The sequence below is a fragment of the Miscanthus floridulus genome, chromosome 19 (assembly GCF_019320115.1).
Source record: "Miscanthus floridulus cultivar M001 chromosome 19, ASM1932011v1, whole genome shotgun sequence".
In the NCBI taxonomy this organism is placed as follows: domain Eukaryota; kingdom Viridiplantae; phylum Streptophyta; class Magnoliopsida; order Poales; family Poaceae; genus Miscanthus; species Miscanthus floridulus.
In genome coordinates, this window is record NC_089598.1 from 114,881,074 (window position 1) to 114,904,158 (window position 23,085).

Below are 23,085 nucleotides of genomic sequence, written 5' to 3' on the forward strand. Positions count from 1 at the left end.
GCTTCATGTCACAAGGTGACATTAAGGTATCTAATGCAAATGTGATTGATCTTGATTCATATGAGGAGCTTCTAGATAGATATGGTTGCATGATCAAAGCTTTAGAAAAAGAGATGGCTAAAACCAAGAAATTGAAAAATAAAAACTCTTTTCTAAAGAACACATGTGAACAACAAAAGCATCTACTTTATGTTACTACTTGTTCACATGAGGAGCTAAAATTGGCTCATGAGGAACTTAGTGTTGCTCATGATAACTTGGTACAAGACCATGCTTTTCTCACTATGAAGATTTCTAATGGAAAAACTAAAACTAGTGAGAGTTCATCACATGGGTCAATTGATCAATCCCATATTACTGCTAACCCTTGTGATGTAGGCAAGAAGCATGTATCCACCTCTTGTGATGATTTATTAGATATGCCGTGCTCTTCACAATTAGATGCTTGTTCTACTTCTATGTCTTGTGAGACTAACCTTTTGAAGGAGAACAATGAGCTAAATGGACAAGTGAAGAAATTGAGCAACAAGTTAGAGAGGTGCTACAACTCTCAAGTCACCTTTGAGCATATGTTGAAGACTCAAAGAAACTTTGGTGACAAGAGTGAAATCGGCTTCAAGACTAGCAAAGTCAATCGTCAAGAAAGCCGCAATGACATAAGTGGCATTGGCTTCAACAAGAGCAAGATCAAGGGCAAAAGATGGGGCAAGAGAAGATATGAAAGAGAGATGAAGAAGCAAGAACAAGAGAAGCTCTCTCATTTCATGTGCTTCAACTGCCATGAAGTGGGACATCTTGCAAATGGTTGCCCCAATGAAGAAAAGCTCAAGTTGAATAAAGAAGAAGAGAGGCTAAGGCATGTGAAGTGCTTCAAGTGCCGCACTTGGGGTCATCTTACCTCAATGTGCCCAACCAAGCAATTGGTGAAGCAACAAGTGAAGCCTCAACCAAAGCCACAAGTTGAGCAAGAGAAGACACCTCAAGAGCAAATCAAGATCAACCATGAAGATGGTGGTGATTTGATTATAAAGAAGAAGAAAACAAGAAGGGGTGGAAAGGCAAGGCATCCAATGTAAACTCAAGATGCCAAGATGATGAGCAAGAATGAAGATGAGAAGAAAGATTATGCTCACATCAAATGCTTCAAGTGTGGAAGTACATGACACTTTGCCTCTAAGTGTCCTACCAAGCTTGAGAAGAAGGCTCAAGCAATCCATGAGAGGCAAGGCAATGAGAAGCACCACATGAGCAAAGAAGAGAAGGCTCAAGCAAAGAGAAAGTGCTACTCATGCCGGGAAAGAGGACACATGGCATATTCATGTCCCCTAGGTGACATTTCTAAGCCTATTTCAATTGTTGATAATAATGTGCTTAGAAAGGATGGTAATGGTACCTCTATGGTTGCTATTGCAAAACATCCCGCTACTCATACTAAGGTATTACCTAAGTATGTTGCTCCTAACTTGAGAGGACCCAAAGTTGTTTGGGTACCATCAAAAAGTGGATGATTGTTTGTAGGTACTAATGGCATTGGAGGCTTGGTTCAAATGATATTCATCTTGTTGATCATGAAGTTGAGCCAAGTATTGCTAAGTGATGATCATTATCCCAATGCCATGACAAATTGAGAGAAGTCTAAATGTACTACAACATACAAGTGTCAATTTCAAGTTGTTGGTGATTCATTGGATATATTTGATGACTTGCAAATAATTGAGTTAAAGCTTGCTAGTTGGATGATCATGAGCTAACCAAGGTATATCTCTTGTTGATCATTTCATTTGGGTGCATGTGAGTTGATTGAATTGGATAAATATGCAATGTTGCTTGTTATGAGATGATTGAATGGATAATTGATTAGTAGTCAAGTTTGGATTGATTTGTGTTGGATAAATTCATGAGATGACTTTTAGTAAGTGGTTTGAATGGATATATGTCTTATGAAAGTATTCAAACAAGTTAGTTTTAAGTTTGATTCATACTTGATGAAGTATAGCTCAAGTGATTGAAATCTGTCCTATATTGAAAATCTGAGTGAGCTGTGATCTTAGCCATGTTTGAGTAATGAAAACTTATTGGATTGGCATGAAAATTGGTGTACATGCTCTAGACTTATGGTATAAGATGCTGTACAATTTTCATGAGAATTGGATAAGAAATGCTTCGGTTTTGAAGTAGATCTTGTCAGCTATAGTGCAGCTGTTTTCAGCATGTAGCAGTGGTGGAAGAATTGAAATTTGGTAGCAATCTAGAAGTCAAATGAAGCTCAAATTTTTACAACTGCTAGGTAACTTAGTATTTCACACCTCCACCAAATTTAGTGGTATTTGGATTTGTACTTTGGGAGATATGCTTGTTTCTTTGAAGGGTACAAAATCTGTTAGAAAAGTGACAAATGTTGGATTGATCTAGAGTCACTTTGATTGAAAGGTCCTCAAGTTGGAAACATGTTTACAAGTGTTTGAGGTACCTAAGTTTGGTTTTGAGATGATCTAAAAGCATGACAAGAAAAGAGTACAAGGCTATTTGATTGTGGAGTGTACTTTGCACACCTTTAGTACTCAAGATGAAGATCAAGATCAAACTCAAGTTGAAGATGAAATTTAAGTTCTAGATATGAATGAAAATCATTTGGTAGAAAGAAAAGGACTTAAAGAAGGAATCAAGGTTACTCATCAAGTTAAGTCCATCACTTGGATCAATCAATCAAGTTATTTCAAGTGAGTGTCAAGAATGGTTCTTGGAGAGAGGTCACTTCTCCCTAGTGTAGGGGCTTGCCGCCTATGTGTTGGTAAACCAAGTGTGGTACTTGGAAGGCTAACATGGAAGTGGTGATCTGAGGAACATTTGAGATGCTTAGTTGAAGCAATCAAAAGGGTTGATCAAGAAAAGCAAGCAACACCCAAAAGAGAGCTAATCATAATATTTCAAGTGGTATTCTCAAATTGATACTCTCATGCAAGCAAAGATGAAAAGATAAAGCAAGTCAACCACAACAAGAAAGTGCACTTGATCATAAGTGGTACTCATTTCATATGGGTGAAGAATAAAATTCAACATGGTATCTATTGGTCTTCACCAAGCTTATAATTGGACTTCATATTGCTATTGAAGTAATGAATTGGAATCTGTGTGACTATCCTCTACTCCAACATAGCAAAGGTATCATTGTAATGTGCATGATTATTTCATCCCTTACTAGTATGCGGTTAGTGCATATAGTACATGCTTCATAGGATCATACATAACAAATGAAATGTTTAAATTCATAGCCTACCACTATTGTTTGAATGATTACTTGATCTAGTGGGTAGTACATGAATTTGTTCATGAGCTAGTGAACCCAAGTACTTGACTCAATTTGGATTGCTAACAAGTGACAAGTACAACATTGGCAAAATAACCCTTGCAAGAGGTGTGAAGAAGCTTGTCATTGGTTCAAACCGAACTTGGAAGCTTAGGCAAATTATTTTAGTTCAAGTCAATCATAGAAGCTCATGATAGTGATAAGAGTACAAGCACAAGACAACAATGCAAATAGATATCTAGTTTGTATGTTTCAAATGGTATCTAGACTCAAGTATTTTATCAAGAATCTACAAATAATGTCTAGATGAACTCACAAGTGATATCCTATAAGTGGTACTCATGAAGATAGCAAATGTTCAAGAAATGGTCTTTATTGATAAATCAAGCAAGTGGCTCCATACTAGAAGATTCTTTCAAATGGTATTCACTTCATACAAGTGGTATCGTATCTATACATAGTATTAATCATGCAAGACGATGGTTCCACAAGCTATCCTCAACTTTAAGTGATCATCAAATGAAGAATGCATCCCTCAACTACAAGAGCTCAAGTGTATCAAATGGATGACCCATGCTATCACATAGGGAGAGGTGTCCCACAAATTGATATCAAGATCAAAGATCCTATGTGTGGTATCTCAAGAAGCCCTACACAAGATACAAGGGGTACAAGTTACAAGTGGTATATACAAGTGGTGTCATTCCAACAAACAAGAGATGTCCATCAAAAATGCAAGATTCAAGCCTCAACCATCTACCCCAAATGTATACCTTTGCATCAATGAGAAGCTCACCTTTTATGGAAATTGATGACAAAGGGGGAGAGATTGTACAAAGATATGAAAGCTTTGAGATTGAGATTATACAAGGGGGAGAGATAAGATATAAAATCTCAAAGAAGTAGAGGTTGGACATAGATATGGACAAAGAGGGAGCAACATTGAAGAAAAGAGATGGTGGATCAAAATTTCTTGGACAAGAGAAGTACACAAGTAGGGGGAGCAAGCTCATAAACTTTGATTGATTGCATTTGATATATGCATATTCATGTGCTTGCTTGCATTGCATAAGCTTTCAAACTCAATATGCATGCTTGTGTAGTGCATGCTAGTTGTAGAACTTGAATGATGATTTGATAAATAGCATGCATAGGATGATAACTAGACACTAGGTATGCTTTTCAAAGTAATGCTAGTACCTTGCTTTTAATATTGATCTCATGAGGTATCTAGTGGTTTTATGTCCAAGTGATATCTAGCTAACCATGGTGCTAAGGATGAACTTAAAGGTGCAACTCCGATTGGTACACGCTTCAAAGGTTTATTCTATACACCTTAGCATCATTTTGTAGTAATTACTCTCCCACAATTTTAATCTATGCATATGTGCGAGCTTCAAATCAAACACTCTAGCACATATGTAGGGGGAGCTAATACTACCATCTTGGGTTTGTGGTACTTGTCCAAAATCATTTTCACATGGTAAAATTGCTTGGGCAAGCAACATGAATCCAAAAGAGCTTAATTTCCATATCTTTGTAGAGTTGTCATCAATTACCAAAAAGGGGGAGATTGAAAGGTCCTTGTGTGGTTTTGGTAATTGAGTGACAACCTAGGTGGACTAATTGTGTTTATGTGAGATACATAGGTAATTAGTCCAAAAGTACATGTGTGTGAGCAACATATGCCATGAAGGTGAAAATGGCTTGGAGATGTTGCAAAGCTCACACATGTGAAGATGAAGGAGCTCATTGCACATGAGACATGACATTGAGTCATGTGATCAAAGGTGGAGAAGATCAAGACAAGACTTGGCTTGATGGACCGATTGCAAGAATGAAGGGCAAGTCGGAGGCTTTGGAGCGATGGATCACGTGGCGGTGAAGCTTGAGCAAGACTTGGTGCCAATGGATGAAGGCAACAGTGAAAAGCAAGTGAAGTCAAGATCGATGAACCAATATGATCATGTGATGATATGAAGTGGATCATATCATTATTGATCGTGTTGGTGCATGTGTTGCATCGATATTGGAGGAGATGGAATGGAATGCGCAAGGCAAAGGTATAACCTAGGGCATTTCATTTCACCAGTCATAGGTGTGTAGAGAAGTTTATGACCGGGTTTAGGATAGATGGCCATACTATCAAGAGGGGCAAACTTGTTTGCATATCGGTCATCTAGTGCCACTCGAGTGATCTAACTTTGCATCGTCGCTAGGATCGAGTGGCGTGGCAAGTTGAGTGGATAACACCCTTGAAAATGTTTGTGAAAATATGCTAACACATGTGCACAAGGTGATACACTTGGTGATTGGCACATTTGAGCAAGGGTGAAGAAGATAGAGCTGAAAACGAGTTAGTCGCGCTGGTTACAGAGTGATCAGACGCGTTCGGTATGGTGATCGAACACGTCTGGTATTTGGCGACGTACTCAGCGACCGGACGCGTCCGGTGTGAATCAGCAAATTGGTGTTTGGTGGAACAGTTGATCGGACGCTGGCTACGTCCGGTCCGGTGTGACCGGACACATTCGATTATCCATGGGTGCTTGCTGTACTGGACTGGACGCTGAGGCTCAGCGTCCGGTCAGCTTCTAACAGTCGCGTCTAGTCAGCCCTTGAGGCTTACTAGACTCGACCGGACGCAGCGGCTGAGCGTCCGGTCATTTTGGTGCTGAGCATCCGGTCTTCTTGTCAGAGAGCCATTGGAGGCAATGGCAGGACACGTGGTGGTCAGGCAGCTACCGAACACGTTTGGTATAGCGACCGGACACGTCCGGTATTCACGATTAGTGTGTTCGGTGCAGCGTCCGGTGCTACGTCCGGTCGACCCAAAAAATGCCCAGTGAAGGGGTAACAGCTCTATTTGTTCATGGGGTTATAAATAGAAGCAATGGTCGGCCTTTGGCCGAGAGCTTTGAAGAGCTAAGCACACTAGAGCCTTGGTGGCTTGTGTAGTAGTGCTTGGGAGCCCTCCATCTCACACATACTTGATAGTGATCATCCGATTGTGTGAGTGAGTGATTCTAGTGTGATTGCATCATGATGTTGCATCGAGTGGCACTAGGTGATTGAGTTGCAAGCCGGTGGTGCTTGTTACTCTTGGAGGTTGACACCTCCTAGACAGCTTGGTGGTGGTCTCCATCGAAGCCCGCAAGAAGCTTGTGCGGTGCTCCGGAGAAGTGCTTTATGAGGGGCATTGTGCTCACCCCGCGGGAGCCACGAAGAGCAATTTTAGTAAAGCGTGTCATTGAGCTACCCTCACTTGCGGGGTAGGTTCTTGCGGCGCCCGACGTGTGGGCTTGGTGGGTGATGCCAATTAGCCGCCGAACCACCAAGTGAGCGGTCGACACAACGGGGACTAGCGTGTTGGCAAACACATGAACCTCGGGAGAAAAATCATCGTTTCAACCTTGTTCTTCCCATTGCTTTGCATCCCCGTTACACAAGCTTGCGGTTATTTTCATATACATTAAGCTTGTGATGTTGCTCTTGTAATTAGTTAGCTTGTGTAGCTTACTAGTTACCTTCTTGCTTGTGTAGCATAGAAGTAGCTCCCTTGCATGGCAAATTTGGTTTGTGTAACCTTGTTAGTCATATTACTTAGTTTGTATAGCTAAGTAATTGCGCTCTCTAATTTGGCATTGGTTGCCTTGTTATTGAGCATTGCTAGTAAGCTTAGGTGGCTTTGTGCTTTTGCTTACTAGCTTGTGTGGGAGCTCCCTTGTTGCTTGAAGTACTAGCGGCATAGGTTTGTGTGACCTTGCTTCTAGAATTAGTTAGGTGAGCTCTAGCTAGCCTGGTACCTTTGTTGCTTAATTAGTATCTTTGGAAGGTGCTAGAGAACATAGATAGAGGGGTGTAGTCTTGGCTAGACCGATCATCTTAATTCCGCACTTGTTTCGGTTAGCCGACGCGTTTAATTTTAGAAAAGACTATTCACTCCCCTCTAGTCCGCCATCTCGACCTTACAGATGGGCCGAAGTACATTGTGGATCCAGCTTACCGTTGGAACAAGCATGGATCAAGGCAGAGGATGAGGCACAGGATGGTTATGGATCAGATACTCGGAAGAACGAGGCGTGGGAGAGGAACTCCATTTGTTACTGACCCCGAGCAGTACGAGTGCGGCAAGTGCGGTAGACTTGGCCACAATTCATGAAGTTGCCATTGGCAGATTAGTGAGGTGTGACTATTGGTTCATTTTATTATTTTATATTTGTCGTCTTCATTTAATTAATTATGCATGTCTCTTTTTGTGCTTGTATTTGTGTCAATTACTTATACATTTGTAAGTTCATGTTTCATTGTATATTGAAATTCTAATTCATTCACTTTTTTTGTAGGATGGAGCAATTCCACCTGCTCGACCCGACGTACGAGGCGACCCACCGAGGACGTCTCATAGCGCTGGGGCAGGTAATAATCTATAAGTTTTGTTCAAAATTTGGTGAACGTACATGTGTTCGTGAAGTATCATGAGACTATGTTTTATTCGATGTAGGACCTTCTGCTCCTTCGTCCTAGAATCCACAGTGGGTTCTTGGACATGCGGTACAATGACAGGTACACTCCTTTCCTGCAAAGAGCTGGCCTAGATGTCATCTCGTTTTAGGTTCATCGTGGGTTGCCCAAGTTCAACTCATCGGCCATAACTGCGCTGGTTGATAGGTATTAAATTGAATCATTGCCTCCATTCATGGCCATTTGTTCATGCGATTGACTTTTTGACAATTAATATTGCTTTGTCTTAAATATAGGTGGCGGCCAGAGACTCACAGCTTCCACCTACCTTTTGGGGAGATGACAGTCACGCTCCAAGACTATCAGAAGATGCTAGGCCTAAGGATTCATGGCAACCCACTCACCGGGCAGTGTAGGTCAGAGGGCTGGAGAGCACGAGTGGAGGCCTTCCTTGGGCGTGAGCTTGGCGAGCAAGTGGCTTGCACTTCTGGAGTTCCCATCTCCTGGCTACGGAAAGAGTTCGCATAGTGCTCCAAGGAGACAGATGAGGAGATAGTTGGGTACTACTACAGGGCGTGGATCCTACACCTATTTGCCTGTGTTCTCTTCCCTAACGCCACGGGTGACAGTGCGTCCTACATGTGGATCCACTACCTCGGTGACTGGGACCAGGCGGGTCACTACAGCTGGGGCTCTGCAGTCTTGTGTTTTTTATACCAGCAGCTGTGCGAGGGGTGTCATCGGTCTTCATCAAACCCATTACTTGGTGGATGCGTGTACCTGTTACAACTATGGATGTGGGCTCGTCTTCCAGTTGGCCATCCTAAGGTTCTAGATCATCGTGAGTGGTTCCAAGGTCAGCCTCCAAGACAGCAGCTAACATGGGCATACCTTTAGGACCAGGCTAGGGTTCCGTACGTGAGGTTAGGCCGGGCGTACACCAACGAGCTAGACACGCTAACGGCGTCTAGTGTAAGTAAATTTTATTTCCCATGCTGGTTTGAAAAGGATTAGTATACCATCTAACATATTGTTTGGACATGTTGTAGGTGGAGTGGGAGCCGTATGGTGGAGAGGACGCACTTCCTTTTTAGCTGAGCAACATTTGTGGGGCCGACAACGACTTCTATAGGATGAGGTGCCCTCTAATCTGCTTCTATGCTGTCGAGTACCATTTGCCAGATAGGGTTGCACGCCAATTTGGAGTGAGACAGCTTTGGCCTATGGCTCTGTTCTCGACTGGGGTTGACTTACACAAGTAAGTGTTTTGATATTTCAAATGTCTCATGATGATGGTCCATTTCTATTAATATGGTGACATGTACATAGATTCAAGTAACGATGACATACATGCAGGTTGGATCATCAGAGGAACAAGAAGATTTTTGACTGGGAGAGGCACCACCGTCCTTCATTGAGGAATGGGAGGAGATGCATGACAACGTGGACAACAACAACGAGCCACACACGAACCGTGAGTTTAGGCGGTACTAAGCTTGGTACCAGCGTGCGACACGGTGTAGGCTGAGGCTATAGTGGACCGAAGCTAACTACGCCGACATCGAGTCCTTCGACGATGAAGACACGACGTACGACCAGTTGACTCGTGCAGGAAGGCAGGTGGAGGCAGGACCGATCTTGGACAGAGTGGTAAGCCAATTGCCTTATTTTTGTATGTTAAGTTGCATAACAATACATCAGGCGTTCTTGGACTAACATTAGGAGTTATCTATTGTAGTTAGTGCAACCTTCGAGCCGTATAACCCTTATAATACGTTAGATTCTTGTACAAAAGAAAACAAAACCTATTGCTATCTGTTCAGAAGTATTATTATTGAGAACTTTGTTGCAGGGCAATACACTCAAATGCTCAGTTGAAGAGATCGAGCGCGTTCGGCTGAGAGTCAATGATGACTACATACTTGGCTTCCTGGACGTAAGATTAAAAATATTCTTTCAAAAGTATCATTAATACGTTAGATTCTTTCAGTTAACATAGTTTTGTACAATAGAGATTATCACATCGTCTACGCCGTGCGGCTGGTCGTTGTGGTTGTAGGATAGACATGACGCAAGACATGTACGTTCCTTCCACAGGCAAAGGAGGTTTGGGTTCCTCTAGTCAAGCAGCTATAGGGGACAGGGACGAGGACGAGGAAGACGACGACGACGTGGACAAGAGGCACGAGGAGCTTGGCCCCTCTCAGCTCCATGATGCTCCCTCGACTCATCCTACACCGCCTCTAGGCACTAGGCGACGCCGTCCGCGTGACCCTTACACCGCGTGCCTAGTGCCTAAAGCGCTCTCGGTCATAAGGGTAAGGGCAAGAGTAGGAGGCAGTGAGGGATGTGGTAGTTGTTAGTATGCACTATTATGGATTTTGTATTTACTTTTCTGTAATTATTTGGGACTATATGGACATTGTAGACTATTTGAACTGCGCAGGACATATTATGTTGGTTGTGATGTTCGTTGTGGTTGCATTTTGCTCCTTGGATGATTAAATGTTTGGAATATATAATGATGTCTCTGTTTGTAACTGTAGATGCTCCTAAAACAAGGGAAACTCTTGTGAACTTTTTTTGTGAAACAATAATCATACTACACTGCTAAAAAGGCATAAATATAGTACAGAGATTAACTATAAAATTATTAGAAAGTGTATAATCCAAACATATCGTACATACGCTTTGTAGATGAATCTAGGGTTACCAAGCAACAGTGAATGATTCTATGCTTTTTAGATAATAAAAATAGACTTTTCAGATACAGGGACAGTAGCGATTTATCACATCACTGACATAGTACTGGCATGCAAGGAAGCACAACTCCACTCTATCTCCATCATCCATCTTATTATTGTTTGATCCAAGGGCTTAGGTGAAGAGGCACACGGATCGCTGACATGGCACACTGAGAGGCCTCTATTCCTCCTCTCAACCTATAAATAACCACTCACTCCCTCTCATTCACATACACAACAAGGAAGAAGAACACTCCTCAGTATTTTCTTTTGTTGCAGTACCAATGTTTGGAGGGTCGTCCAGAGGGAGAGGAAAGGGGAAGGGAACTACCTAGGGGTGGGAGGGTCCTCTTGGTCCTGATTTCTTTGAGGAAGCTCTTTATGAGAGGTTCCCAGTTGAGAGCAAAAGTGATTTCACCAAAGAGGCACCACTAAGAGGATACGATGAAAGGAAAGAAGAGTGGCCAAAATGCATGGTGAGGACTGCCTAGTGCAGATGTTCACCGAGGGAATAGATGGAGGTCATCGTTTCTTCAAATACCCGCGAGCATGGGTAATTGCTATTACTTTTTATTTCTTCAATATGTTTCTCTTGTATATAACTTACACGACATACTTATTGTAGTCTTCCTTGGTCGAAGAAACTGTGGGTTCAGTAGGTGGGTCGATCCTCGACCTATTTATCCACATGCGGAGTACATCTACTACCTACAGGACCATATCTTCGATTTAGAAAGGGAAGTTAGCAGCGGTTACAAGGACGACGAACAGGACGACAACAACAATGGTGCCGATTCACAGGAGGCACTCTGTAATGATCCATATTGCACCTGCCCTAACCACAACAACAAGGGGCCTCCCCCGTCACCCCCGCCACCACCACCAACAACAACGGGAGGCTACTATGGAGAAGGTGCAACATAATTTGCTATGTGGCCACACTACTAGGATGACTTTATCTTTTTCACATACCATATCTATGTGTTTGTTGTTTGGTTTAATTACCTAAGGCATGTTAGGTTTAGTCGAAGGAAACCCTATACCCAGGTTCGGTACATGTAGTCACATGCTATTTCATGTGTTTCGTGTGTTGATTTATATAATGTCGTACGTCGTTAGGTTTTTTGCAGCAAGTGTTCACATTTCAATACATCCGTATCATTAAGTGGAATATTAAGACCATAAATAATGAAAACAACCATATAATGAAAAGTTCAATACCATGCCACATTACACAACATATTAATACTAGAAGTACGTGCCGACAGTAGACATAGGGGCAAATGCATTTTCAAATCCTCAGTCTAAAACGTACTGAGTAAGCAACTCATCATCCGAGTACCAGTCCTCTACCACAACCCTATTGCTGTGGCTAGGATCACCTGCATTGCTCTGACCTGCCTATCGCCTGTAGTAAGAGGCCTCCGCTTCATCTGCGGCCACTGCGGCCTAAGTGAAGAACGCGTCATCATCCTCCTCTGCCTATAAGCCCGCCTCTGCTAGAGCGATGAGCTCGCTCAGTCTGCCAGTGTCGTCCTCAGCCTCCTTTGCCTACATGCCCATCTCTGCTAGAGCGATGAGCTCGCTCAGTCTGCCAGTGTCGTCCTCAGCCTCTTGCGTCTGCATGCCTACCTCTGCTAGAGCAATGAGCTCACTCAGTCTGCCAGTGTCGTCCTCATCCTTGTCCTCCTCATCAGACAACACAATCAGTGATTGAACGGTGCGACCAGATCGCGATCTATGCTCATCTAACTTCTTCTCCTCATACCTTGCACGAGCCACCTCTGCGGCATGTTCCTCGCTGCAACCAATCCCTTCATGTATAAAATATAATCAGTTAGCAACGCGATTATATTACATTTAAAATCAGGCAACAAAAAAGGCTTTCAAGCACTCACTGGCACATAATGTAGCAACATGCTCGTTCAAGACCTGCATCTGTACTCTTGTCTCCTCCCTTGCCTCATTCTTTGCCCTCTCCTCCTCTAACATCATCCGCCTCTCCAATCCTCATTTGTTAAGCCCAACATCGATCGAGTTGCAAATACTGCGCTGTCTAGCAAACTCATGCATCTTTTCTTTGTGATGTTTAACGAATAGGTTGACGTAGTCAGGTCCATATCCCCTCTTTCGTGTAATTAGTTGCCTCTTCTTTAGTTCATCCAAGAACTTAGCTTGGCCATCATAACATTCACACCTGCATTTTCTAGTGCTCTGTTCAAAATAAATATTATATCATATATGTCTTAGCAAAAGAAACAAAATACGATTCCATGTTTACCACAAAAATAACGAACCTCATCACATATGGCCGTAATAATGACATATTCCAAGCTCCGAATGGACTAGGCCATAGTTGGATTTAACACCACATTCGCACATGACAGGAGGTGCTTTGTAGATTACCCTTTCTTTCTTCTTTTCCTTAACCCTTTGCGGTTCTTCCGGCCATTGGTTCTTAGGACCATACAACCATTCCTTGAAACGACGCTTCGCCATTGAAAACACCTAAATAATGAGACATTAGTACATGAACACATATAGATCAAGATTTGAATACATACACTTTACACTTACTTCATGCTTGTTTGGACACACAAACTCCAACGTATTCTCAGGGTTTATCACAGCTCGATCTCCGTAATCGCACAGAGAAGGTTCCTCGAGTCGTCTAACTGTGGCTAGGTGCTTCTCCTTAGCCGTCATTGGTGGAGGGTTAGGGGGGTGGAACCCACCGCTTGAAGTGCTCACGTGGATGTCTCCATCTAAACCAATCGTCGAAAAGGAGGTACCTAGGATCAAACTTGTCTGCACCGTCGATCCACTGAAAGAAAAAGCACCTCTCATGGTCCTACACAACGAGATTCCAACAAAATATTAGTAGCATACTTACACAAATAAAGAAAAAGGATAGTGGAAACAATTTCTTACATTAAAACGACTGCATGTGTAGAAGCAACGTACCGCTGTGTCCGGATGTTTCGATTGAAAAACATGGGCCGGGAAACCACAGTCACAGTTAGGGACAGGGAGGTCAGGAGGGATGGGGGCATCTTTGCTAGACGCGTCGGGGTATAATTCTCGAGGACGACCCCGTTTTCGCCAAAACTCCTCCCGGAACATTTCTTGCATCTAACAAAACGGATGTAATTTAACAAACATAAATCAAAACATCACAAATAAATGTCAATGAGAACCATAACTACAATACAACCAATTTTGTTCTAAGAAACGAAAGCAGTTAACATTAAACCCTAAACCTAGGGTTTCTCATTTGATGCACAACAATCAACCCATAACATAACTACATGCGCCTAGGTTTGCTAGCTTTTTCCACGCCTTTGCATCATCCAACGGTTGTATAATATATATATATTGAGGGATACAATGAAACCCTAAGTGATGACGATTCTTAGGTTGAAAAATCCAACTAATATATACCGAATCGATGTAAAAAAAACTAGGAGGGGAGCAATGATACCTTTCTCTCGAAGGTCTACGGATCAAATCAAGGTTTTCAAGGTCCAATATACCGATTCATGAGATAGGGTGAAGTGGGGAGAGAAAAAATCCGAGAGGGAGGAGAAAGAAGAGGAAGAACGCTCGGGCAGGAAGGTTGGGCCGGGGTTAAATGCAGGGAGCTCGGCGCTGAGTTCGGCGCCGTAGATCTTGGCGCCGAGCTCGGCGCCAGAGTGACTAGCGCCGAACTCCCTGCCATGTCATCCACCGTGCCCAGGAGCTCGGCGCCAGAGACGTTGGCGCCAGCATCAATGGCGCCGAGCTAAGGGTCTATTTTCTAAATTCTTTCCGCCAGGGGTCTATTTATGAGAAACTTTCAAAAAAGGGCTAAATTGTAAAAAAAAATCGGCCTATTTTCTTCCCAGTGGTTTTTGGACCCTGTTATTTAAAAAAAAATTGCAAATAAACAGAGATGATGATGATTATCCAATTGCTAGAATGGCTTTTTTTTAAACAATGCAAGCAGATCAAATTTATTTTAGTTCTGTTGACCGTATTGTCACATCTTAAAATTCTTTATTGTAATTTTTTTCATGAAGGACTTGAAATAGGTTACACTACATGAGCTTTTGGGGTGTAATATTTGAAGTGTTACATTACCTTGCAGGGTTTCTTAAACCTCTTCTGTTACCTACATTGCAAACGAAAAGGTGATGAATAGTTCTAGAGACATCGGTAGTTCTCACCTACTACCAGCAAAACGGGCTTGCATGCGTGCAGGGGCAGGACAGCTTGACAGGGATACAGACACACCAACCTTCAGCATCTATGAACACAGACTGGATTTGCAAATTGCATGCACTCGTGGCCGTGGGGCTTGAAAACAATGCAACGCAACAATGGTTATCTGACCAGGACATAGTTAAGATAGCGCTGAAAACTGATTTGGATGATGCGTTTGGTGACCAGTCAACTGAAAGGAGGCAACTACATGTCATAATTATGTATAGACAGCCTGTCTGTTCATCTGGCCAGATTACGCAAATTAAAGGAGGCAACTGCATTTCATAACTAAATGGCCTATCCATTGTGTATGCTCTCTCACTATGCATGATTATAGTTATTATCACACGAAACCTGTGGACAAGCGCTAAATTCTAGTTAGACTTGAGCAGTCAGTTCAGCTGAATGTTCATAGTCAGGGTGTCCTTATTCAGTTCAGTGTTGAGAGTCGGATTATCCAAGCAAAGTTAAACCAAAACAGATCAGCAGACCCAGGATGTGAACGCCAATCCAATCCTAGAAGCATGAGAAGTAAAAGAGCACTTCTCATGTATTTTCATTCAATGTTTTCCTTCTTTTGTCAATTCAATATTTTGGGCGATAAACGAATCAATGTGACCTGTCGTTTTAGCATGTAGTTTATTACCTTTCAGAATTTACATTTACATAAAGCACATCTGCCATCTACATAATTTCTCCTGCAGAGAAACCAAAACCAAATGCAGCTCAGACAAACTGAAAGTGTAGCAGCAAGAATGATACAGTGCTCTAATATTGTTTCAAACAAAAATGATAAGTCGCTTTATATGAATTTTGTACAGGTAACATAATAATACAACAAAGCATTTAAGTTCCAAACAAGTTGGGATAGGCTAGAGTTGAAACCCAACAGAAGCAATCAAGGTTCAGGCACGTGAATAGCTGTTTTCCAAGCACTCCTATCTAAGACTAAGTCTTTGGATATATTCCATCCTTTCAAGTCTCCTTTTATTGCCTCTACCCAAGTCAACTTCGGTCTTCCTCTGCCTCTCTTCACGTTAGTATCCTGGCTTAGGATTCCACTACGCACCGGTGCCTCTGGATGTCTTTGTTGGGACATGTCCAAACCATCTCAACCGGTGTTGGACAAGCTTTTCTTCAATTTGTGCTACCCCTAATCTATCACATATATCATCGTTCCGAACTCGATCCCTTCTTGTATGACCGCAATTCCAACGCAACATACGCATTTCCGCGACACTTATCTGTTGAACATGTCGTCTTTTCGTAGGCCAACATTCTGCACCATACAACATAGCAGGTCTAATCGTTGTCCTATATCAGATTTACCTTTCTAATAACGCACTGGAAGCTCAAAACCCAGCATGTTACATCGATCTGTTGCCAGTATTGACGATTACAACTCCAGAGTGAAGTCAATTAGCCGTATGAGCACCTCGTTCCTCTTTGGAGAAGGAATAGCAGAATTTCAATAAGAAAACATAGAGAATACAATTGTCAAAAGATCGAAGTGGCTTTTTGCAACCCTGGGCAGACAGGGGTAATTTTACATTCAATATCCTAGATGATGAATATCTAGTTTTGCTAGGGGATTCACATAGTTTTCTAAAGCTATGGGAGAAATTCATCAATAATTTCATAATGAAAGATATACAAGGAGATATACCATTAAGAAGCTCTTTGTCCTGGGATCATTGTAGCGTGCAAGCAAACAGCCTGGATGAGGCTTCAATCCATCGTTAAGTAACTGGGAGTGTAGATCCTTCTCCTTCTGGAGCACAATTGCTTCTTTCGGTCGTCCACTGAATTTTTTTCACTGCAGCAATGCCTCCTTCTACCTTCCGCAAAGTAACTGCTGTATTTGGAGCTGGTAATCTGATACCAAAAAAATACCATTAACCACAGAAGTAAAACCATACAAATTATTGCAATTATCGCCTTTATTACCTTATCACACCTATATAAAGTCACAGCCTAAAAACATAAAATTTAGAGGAAAAAAAGAAGAGAAAAATGGTAGGACTCTGGAGTTCAGATCTGAATCCTTGGATATACCTGTCCAAGTCTTTGTTCATTGGCAGAACAATCTGGATGGATACATCTGAAAGTGTGTCATCAGAAGCTTGAGTGAAGACAGGTGTAGTCATCGGAATCTTTTCAGATGAAGCATTATTGCCAAATATATATCTACATGTATAAGTAAATTCAGTATTGTGGCACGAGTTTCAAGAATATGTTTGACATGTTTGCTGATCACTGTAATGTATAGAATATCTCACCCGGTTACATTGTTGAAGCCCGATGATCCCGTCAGTTTATCACCTTTTGCTTCAACCACTAAGAATGGCGCATAACTCCTAACCTAATAAATTAGTTATGCTCATAAATTTTACCTCTGGCAAAAATTTGCAAATAACTAAAATTTATAATTAGGCATTTTTAATGATTATGACTCTGCAAGTGAAGATCATATGTATAATATAAATAACAAAACATGTAGATAATATGTATAGTGGATTATGAGGGCATGACAACGCTTTCTATATATTTGTGTAGTATATGCTAGTCAACAGGTATGTGGAATCCACGTTTTGAAAAATATAAGAATAATATTACTATTCATAATTCAAAGAACCGAAAGATGTTTGATTAGAATTAATAATAAATAGCAGATGATATATTAGTGGTATCTGAAACATATATATTTATAATGTAACAGTTACTGATAAGCACCAAATGATGGGCCATTAGATGTCAACAACCTGAGGCTTAGATTGCTGAGTACAAAATAAATTGTCAAATCAGTAAAGATAAAAAAATTGTAGATCAAGTACATTGTAAATCAGTATAGATGATGCATTATATTACTCTATGTACACGAAAATTGTAGATCAAACGCATAGTAAATCAGTATAGATGATGCATCAGATTACTCTGAGTACACAAAATTGTAGATCAAGCACAAATCACATTGTAAATCAGTATTGATGATGCATTAATACCTCGTAATGTGCAGTCCTCTTTAGAATAAGGTAATTTGGTGTTTCTATGTCAGGGGTCTTGTAAATCCGTAGCTGCACAAAATGCCAAAAACCAGAGTCTCTAAATACTTGTTGACATGTGAAAAGAAAATAATAGGCTGACTGCAGATTACCTGCTTGATAACATCCCATAATCCTTCAGAAGAGAAGTACTCGTTATTTTGTATCGAATCCCAAAGATCCATTTAATGAAAAACACTACATTATTGTTGATTACTACAATCTAAATGAAGGAGATTGGCCTGCAAAAAATACCATAGCCCATATAGCAAATGACAGTAGGACCAAAATAAACCACTGATATGGAGCAAGCAGCAAAAGAAAAGAAAATAATAAACTGAAAGGAAGGAACTAATTATGTTGCGTGGCTGCTCCTCTTGATACAACTCCTTGATCCTACTGTATGGTCTTAAAAATGGTGCCATGATGAGCAAGTAAAGTTATCCTAGGGTTGAGGTTTACCTGGATTCATCCTTCATGATGAACAATATGAAGAAAAAGAAAGAAAAAAAATTATGTGCCTTATCTCAGAATAAGCCTAAGGTACTGGGTGTTTTGCTTTTGCCTTGGTCAGGTATGGGTTATGGAAGCTAAGTGCTCGGTGCAGGACTATAGCCATATCATTAACCATCAGTATAGAAGTTAATTCCTACAATGCAAACATAAGCTTATGCTCAACCACATTGTTAACACACACTAAGCATTGGTGATAACTTAAGAATTTTATCCACCTTCAAAGCATCAGGTGCTAATGGTATGGTGGTGGAAAGAAACAAAACAACAGTTTCATTAAGCACCCCCATTGTACATGCTCTAACAAGCATTGTATCATTTGGGGTGGGGTGTGTGTGTGTGTGTGGGGGGGGGGGGGGGGGGGGGGGGGGGGCGGGGTGAGTACCAGATTGTGATGAAAAAGACTGTATGACAAAGTACCACCGAACTACAAGCATACAGCATGGCGTACACAAGAACAGGCAGGAAACTTGTCAGAGAAACCTCTGATATTGCTCTTTACATGTACTATTGTCCTCATTTGCATGTTCTTATATGCTTCATCTCAATGTGGCACCAAATAGGGGAAATGAACACAATGTATGCCTGCGCGACGCGAACCACACTAATCTAATTTTCGCCTGATAAGCAAGAGTGCTAACCACATGGCTATTGAACTTGAGATTCTGCAGGTTGACTCCCATGATCGACAGGCCAGTGAAGACCAGCTCCGGCTTCCAGGGCAGGAGCATAAATTTCATCACCATGGTCCACCTCGTGGTGAGCTCGTACGGCCCTGTCTAGAACCAAATTCAGCACACAGTCAATAGCTGCCACAACAAGAAATTTCGCTGCGCACGCGCGAGTCCTCGCCCGAGTGGCGAGCGCGCCGAACCTACTTGACGGCGTGGAGGTAGAAGTCGGGGCGGAAAAGCAGCTTGAGGAGGCGGATGTTGAAGAGGTAGCCGTCGATGGTGTCGTGGCGGGTGATAGGGTCGCGGAACCGCACGCGGTCGTCGTACGCGGACCGGTCGATGCCGACGTCGTCGAACAGGTGCGGCAGGTCGGCCCGCAGGAACTCACACAACCTCTCTGCATCAGACGCAGACAGGTCCCCGCCGTTGCCCATCTCCTCGTGCTCATCCTCCTTCGACGCGGCCGACGTAGGGGCCACAGCGCCGCCGGGCGGCGCCGCCCGTGCCGCGAGGCGGGAGCTCCTCCTCTGGGAGGACGAGGAGACCGTGGTAGCGCATGGGCGGAGACGAAAGGACACGGCGGTCGGGGGCGCCGGCGGCGGTGGGAGGACGAGCAGGCGGGAGCGGAGGGATGTGGTGCTGGCCATTGCTGCCATTCGTTTGCGTCGTACTATATTGTTTTAGAAATTTCCTTGTTTCGTTTGCGCGCGTGTTAAAATCTGGGCCAGAAGATTACTGGCGGGCCTTGTCCAATTTCTAGCCACAGGCCCGGAGTGGACGAGTGAAGTTCAACACTCCTCACACCTTGCAGGCTTGCAACACATGAACAACTGAACAAATTCCCCTTAGACGAGGAACGATTCAGCAAACAAGCCTAAATTGTACAAGAGCAAACTCACCGTCAGATTTTTTTTTTAAAAGATGATACATTGTACAACAATGAAACATCCGACAAACTTGGCCATTCCAGCATACCAGCAGCTGTGAACTGTGATTTTGTGCTGTCATGAGCAGCCAGAAACTACTACTACCCGGCTGCCACAAAAAGTCAGGTAGGATCGAAGGATGCACTAGCAAGTCTGGATTTTCATGACAACCTGACATGCCGCTAAGTCACTGTCGCAAGCACGTGATGTTCTTCCTCGTGCTAGCTCAACAAACTTTCCGCTAAAGATAGCCAGGTTAATCTCTCAAATGCCCTCTAAAACAACGAATCGCTGCTATCTGCTTGATGCAGAGTGCAGAACATCTTTGTTCAGTTTCTCTCCGAGACCCCTGATTTCCATGAAGGCTTTGCACAGCACTTCCTTTGCAACTCTGAAGGAGCCGGCTGATACAGCTCCCTTCTCTGCACACCTCATCGCATCACGAACAAGATCATTATATCTTGAAGCCACAGAATCTGCACTGCCACTTCCATTTCCAACGTTAAGCCCAAACAGTTCAGGCCCTGTCTTAGCCTTCTTTGTCCATCGCTTTGTGATGCAAGGCTCTGGAAGAATGATGACACCAGCCAAGAGGAACACACTAAGGACATGCCTGCACAGTATCGCCGAGAAAGCAAACCTGCAGCACTCGCACCAGGCCTTCTTCTCAGCAACATTGTAGAAAACGGTATGCCTGGTAGGAGGATCACCGCCTCTTTCGACGTAGTATTTCATGTATGATCCGTCCTGAACCTTGACGGCATAATGTTGCATTGCTTCAACCAATTCGAACTGGAATGTTTCGAAGGCAGCTCTGGTGTAGATACTCCTCGCTTGTTTTTCTAAGACCATGTCGGTTTTCAGAAAGTGTTCAGGAGAAAAAGAAGTGATGTCTTTCTGGGCTTCACTTGCATACAGACCGTCTATATATTGATCAAATCTACTTATAAAAGTATTCAGAGAAACTCTTGAACTGAAGTTATTCCTATAAAACCTACTGACTGTTTCTACTCTGTGAGTTAAGGACAGCTCAGCGAAGAAGGAGCTGGTTAGGTATGCAGGAACCCATTTGTCCCTTATTTCATACAGTGACTGCAGCCAATTATCGTCTCTCAGGCCATACTTGTCAAGAATGGAGCCCCAGAACAAGTCAAAAACAGCCACAGTATCACACCCATTGACACATCTCTTTAGCTCATCATGTAACCCAGGAAATCTTGTGCAGACATCAGTCAGTCTCTTCTTGCATCTAGACAAGATGCGCCATCTGCAAAGACGATGGAAACACTGAGGAAATATCTTTGCAACAGCAGCTGCTATTCCCTTACCTTCATCAGTAGTAAAGGAAAATGGCAACCGATTATCCATTGCTGTCAACCACGTCTCAAAAATCCAGCCATATGAGGATTCTGTCCTGTCCAAAATTAAGGCACAACCGAAAACAACAGTGTCACCATGGTGATTAACTCCTGTGAAAGCTGCAAAGGGCAGCATGTTCTCATTTTGACTATAAGTAGTGTCGAAGTAAACAGCATCCCCAAAGTATGTGTATGCCATTCTAGCTCTTGCATCAACCCAAACTGCATTGCTCACACAGTTTTTACTGTCAACTTGTGTAGAAAAGAAAAACCTAGAATTCTCTGATTGCATTTTCTTGAAGTAGTTAAAGAGCCCTTGTGCATTCATATCTCCAAACACATTCCTTCGCAGCTCCTGCAATTGGTTCTCATGTTCCTGAAACTTTCCAGAGAGGCGATGGAGTTGGACCTCCCGTGCCCGGTCTGCACTAACAATAACATGGGTGTGCTCCAGCACCAACTTCGTGATAACCCACATATCTGGGCCCCTACGCACCACTTCCATCATCGCTGGGCACCCATCCCGTATAGAGAGTCGTTTCCTCTTTTTCTTATTGCTAGGCTCAACTGGCTTCTTCTTGTGATGTCCCTCTTTCAAGCACACAAAACGCTTCATGACGAGCACCTCGACGCCCTTTCTGCGCTCACTACGGGATCGGGCAACACGAATCCAAAACCCAAAGCGTAAAGCGTATGCATTGTAGAATGCCCGAGCAGCGGCATCAGACTCGAACTCCATGCCCATACGTGGTTCATCATTTTTGCCCACAACATCAGCTGCCATCAGCAGCTCATTTCCAATAACAGGTGGCATTGATCCCGTGCAGGGATCATCACCATGGATCTGGGAAGCCATCACACCAGTTCCTTGGTCAATATTCTCAGTGCCTGTATTATCCTCGGCATCGATAAAATCTCCAACCAATTCCTCGTCTTCACTTGAAGAATACTCCATTCAGCAGTTTTTCAAAGCCTCAAATTTCATGGGTAGATGCAGTCCTCATGCACAATAAATCACTGCAATAATAAAGGAGCAAACAATGACTACATATTTCAACTTAAGATTTAGAGTAACACCACTTGATACGAAGATAACTAGAGAAGATGACGAAATGTCATGAATGTGGCACAAATTTGACACCTGATGACCTGAACTTCAGTAGAAGAAAATGAATCCTAAAGCAAAGTGTTTTGACTTAAATTTAACTATGCTATTTATATCCAGGGGCGGACCCAGTGAAGGACATGGGTGGACATCCTGTAATTCTTTTGCAAAAGAATCGAAATTAAGAGGCATAATAATAATGTATACAGTTGCAATTAGATTAGATCCGATTACAAATAGCCAAAACAGCTTAGGTTAGTATCAAAAAGAAAAAACAGCTTAGGTTAGGATTTGGGTGCTCGGTTTCGCACAGCAGGAAGGGAAAAGAAGGGGCGGGCATACCTGGTGACTGGTGAGTGCTCGTTGCAGGAGAAGGGGCTCACGCAGACCTCGGAACCTGTGGCGTAGGGCGGAGTCGTCGCCGGGACAGAGAAGGAGCACGCGAGGAGAGTGGCCGAGGGGGGAGCGAACGCAGCAGCACTCTAGCAGTCCGAGTCTCCTGGATGCTGAGTCCTGAGTCCTGACCTCCTGGACATGGACCGCTCCTTATCCGAATACTGTCTAGCCATCGTGAAACCCAAACTTAAAATGGACGTTCAAAACAGTATCTATAACCTCCAAAGTATTTATATAAAAAATTCATTTTGAGTATCAAGAGAGGCATAACCTAAATCTGAGTATTATCTTTTCTGAAGACCCATTTACAGAAAA

General features: G+C 42.7%; 1 protein-coding gene, 1 long non-coding RNA gene and 1 pseudogene across 2 annotated transcripts; all 3 read right to left on the reverse strand.

Moving 5' to 3' along the window:
- Window positions 1–11,746: 11,746 nt before the first annotated feature.
- LOC136527088 (uncharacterized) lies at window positions 11,747–13,040 on the reverse strand. Its single transcript, XR_010776673.1, has 3 exons — window positions 12,813–13,040; window positions 12,414–12,729; window positions 11,747–12,329 (listed from the first exon to the last, which is right to left on the reverse strand). It is a non-coding gene; the product is annotated as an uncharacterized lncRNA (long non-coding RNA).
- A 2,465-nt stretch (window positions 13,041–15,505) lies between these two features.
- On the reverse strand, window positions 15,506–19,641 carry LOC136527090 (uncharacterized; annotated as a pseudogene).
- A 224-nt stretch (window positions 19,642–19,865) lies between these two features.
- On the reverse strand, window positions 19,866–22,861 carry LOC136527089 (protein FAR1-RELATED SEQUENCE 5-like). The gene is made up of 2 exons (XM_066519707.1): window positions 22,717–22,861; window positions 19,866–22,286 (listed from the first exon to the last, which is right to left on the reverse strand). The coding sequence occupies exon 2, from the start codon at window positions 22,222–22,224 to the stop codon at window positions 20,206–20,208; it is 2,019 nt and encodes a 672-aa protein (XP_066375804.1). The 5' UTR covers window positions 22,225–22,286; window positions 22,717–22,861; the 3' UTR covers window positions 19,866–20,205.
- Between the last annotated feature and the right edge of the window lie 224 nt (window positions 22,862–23,085).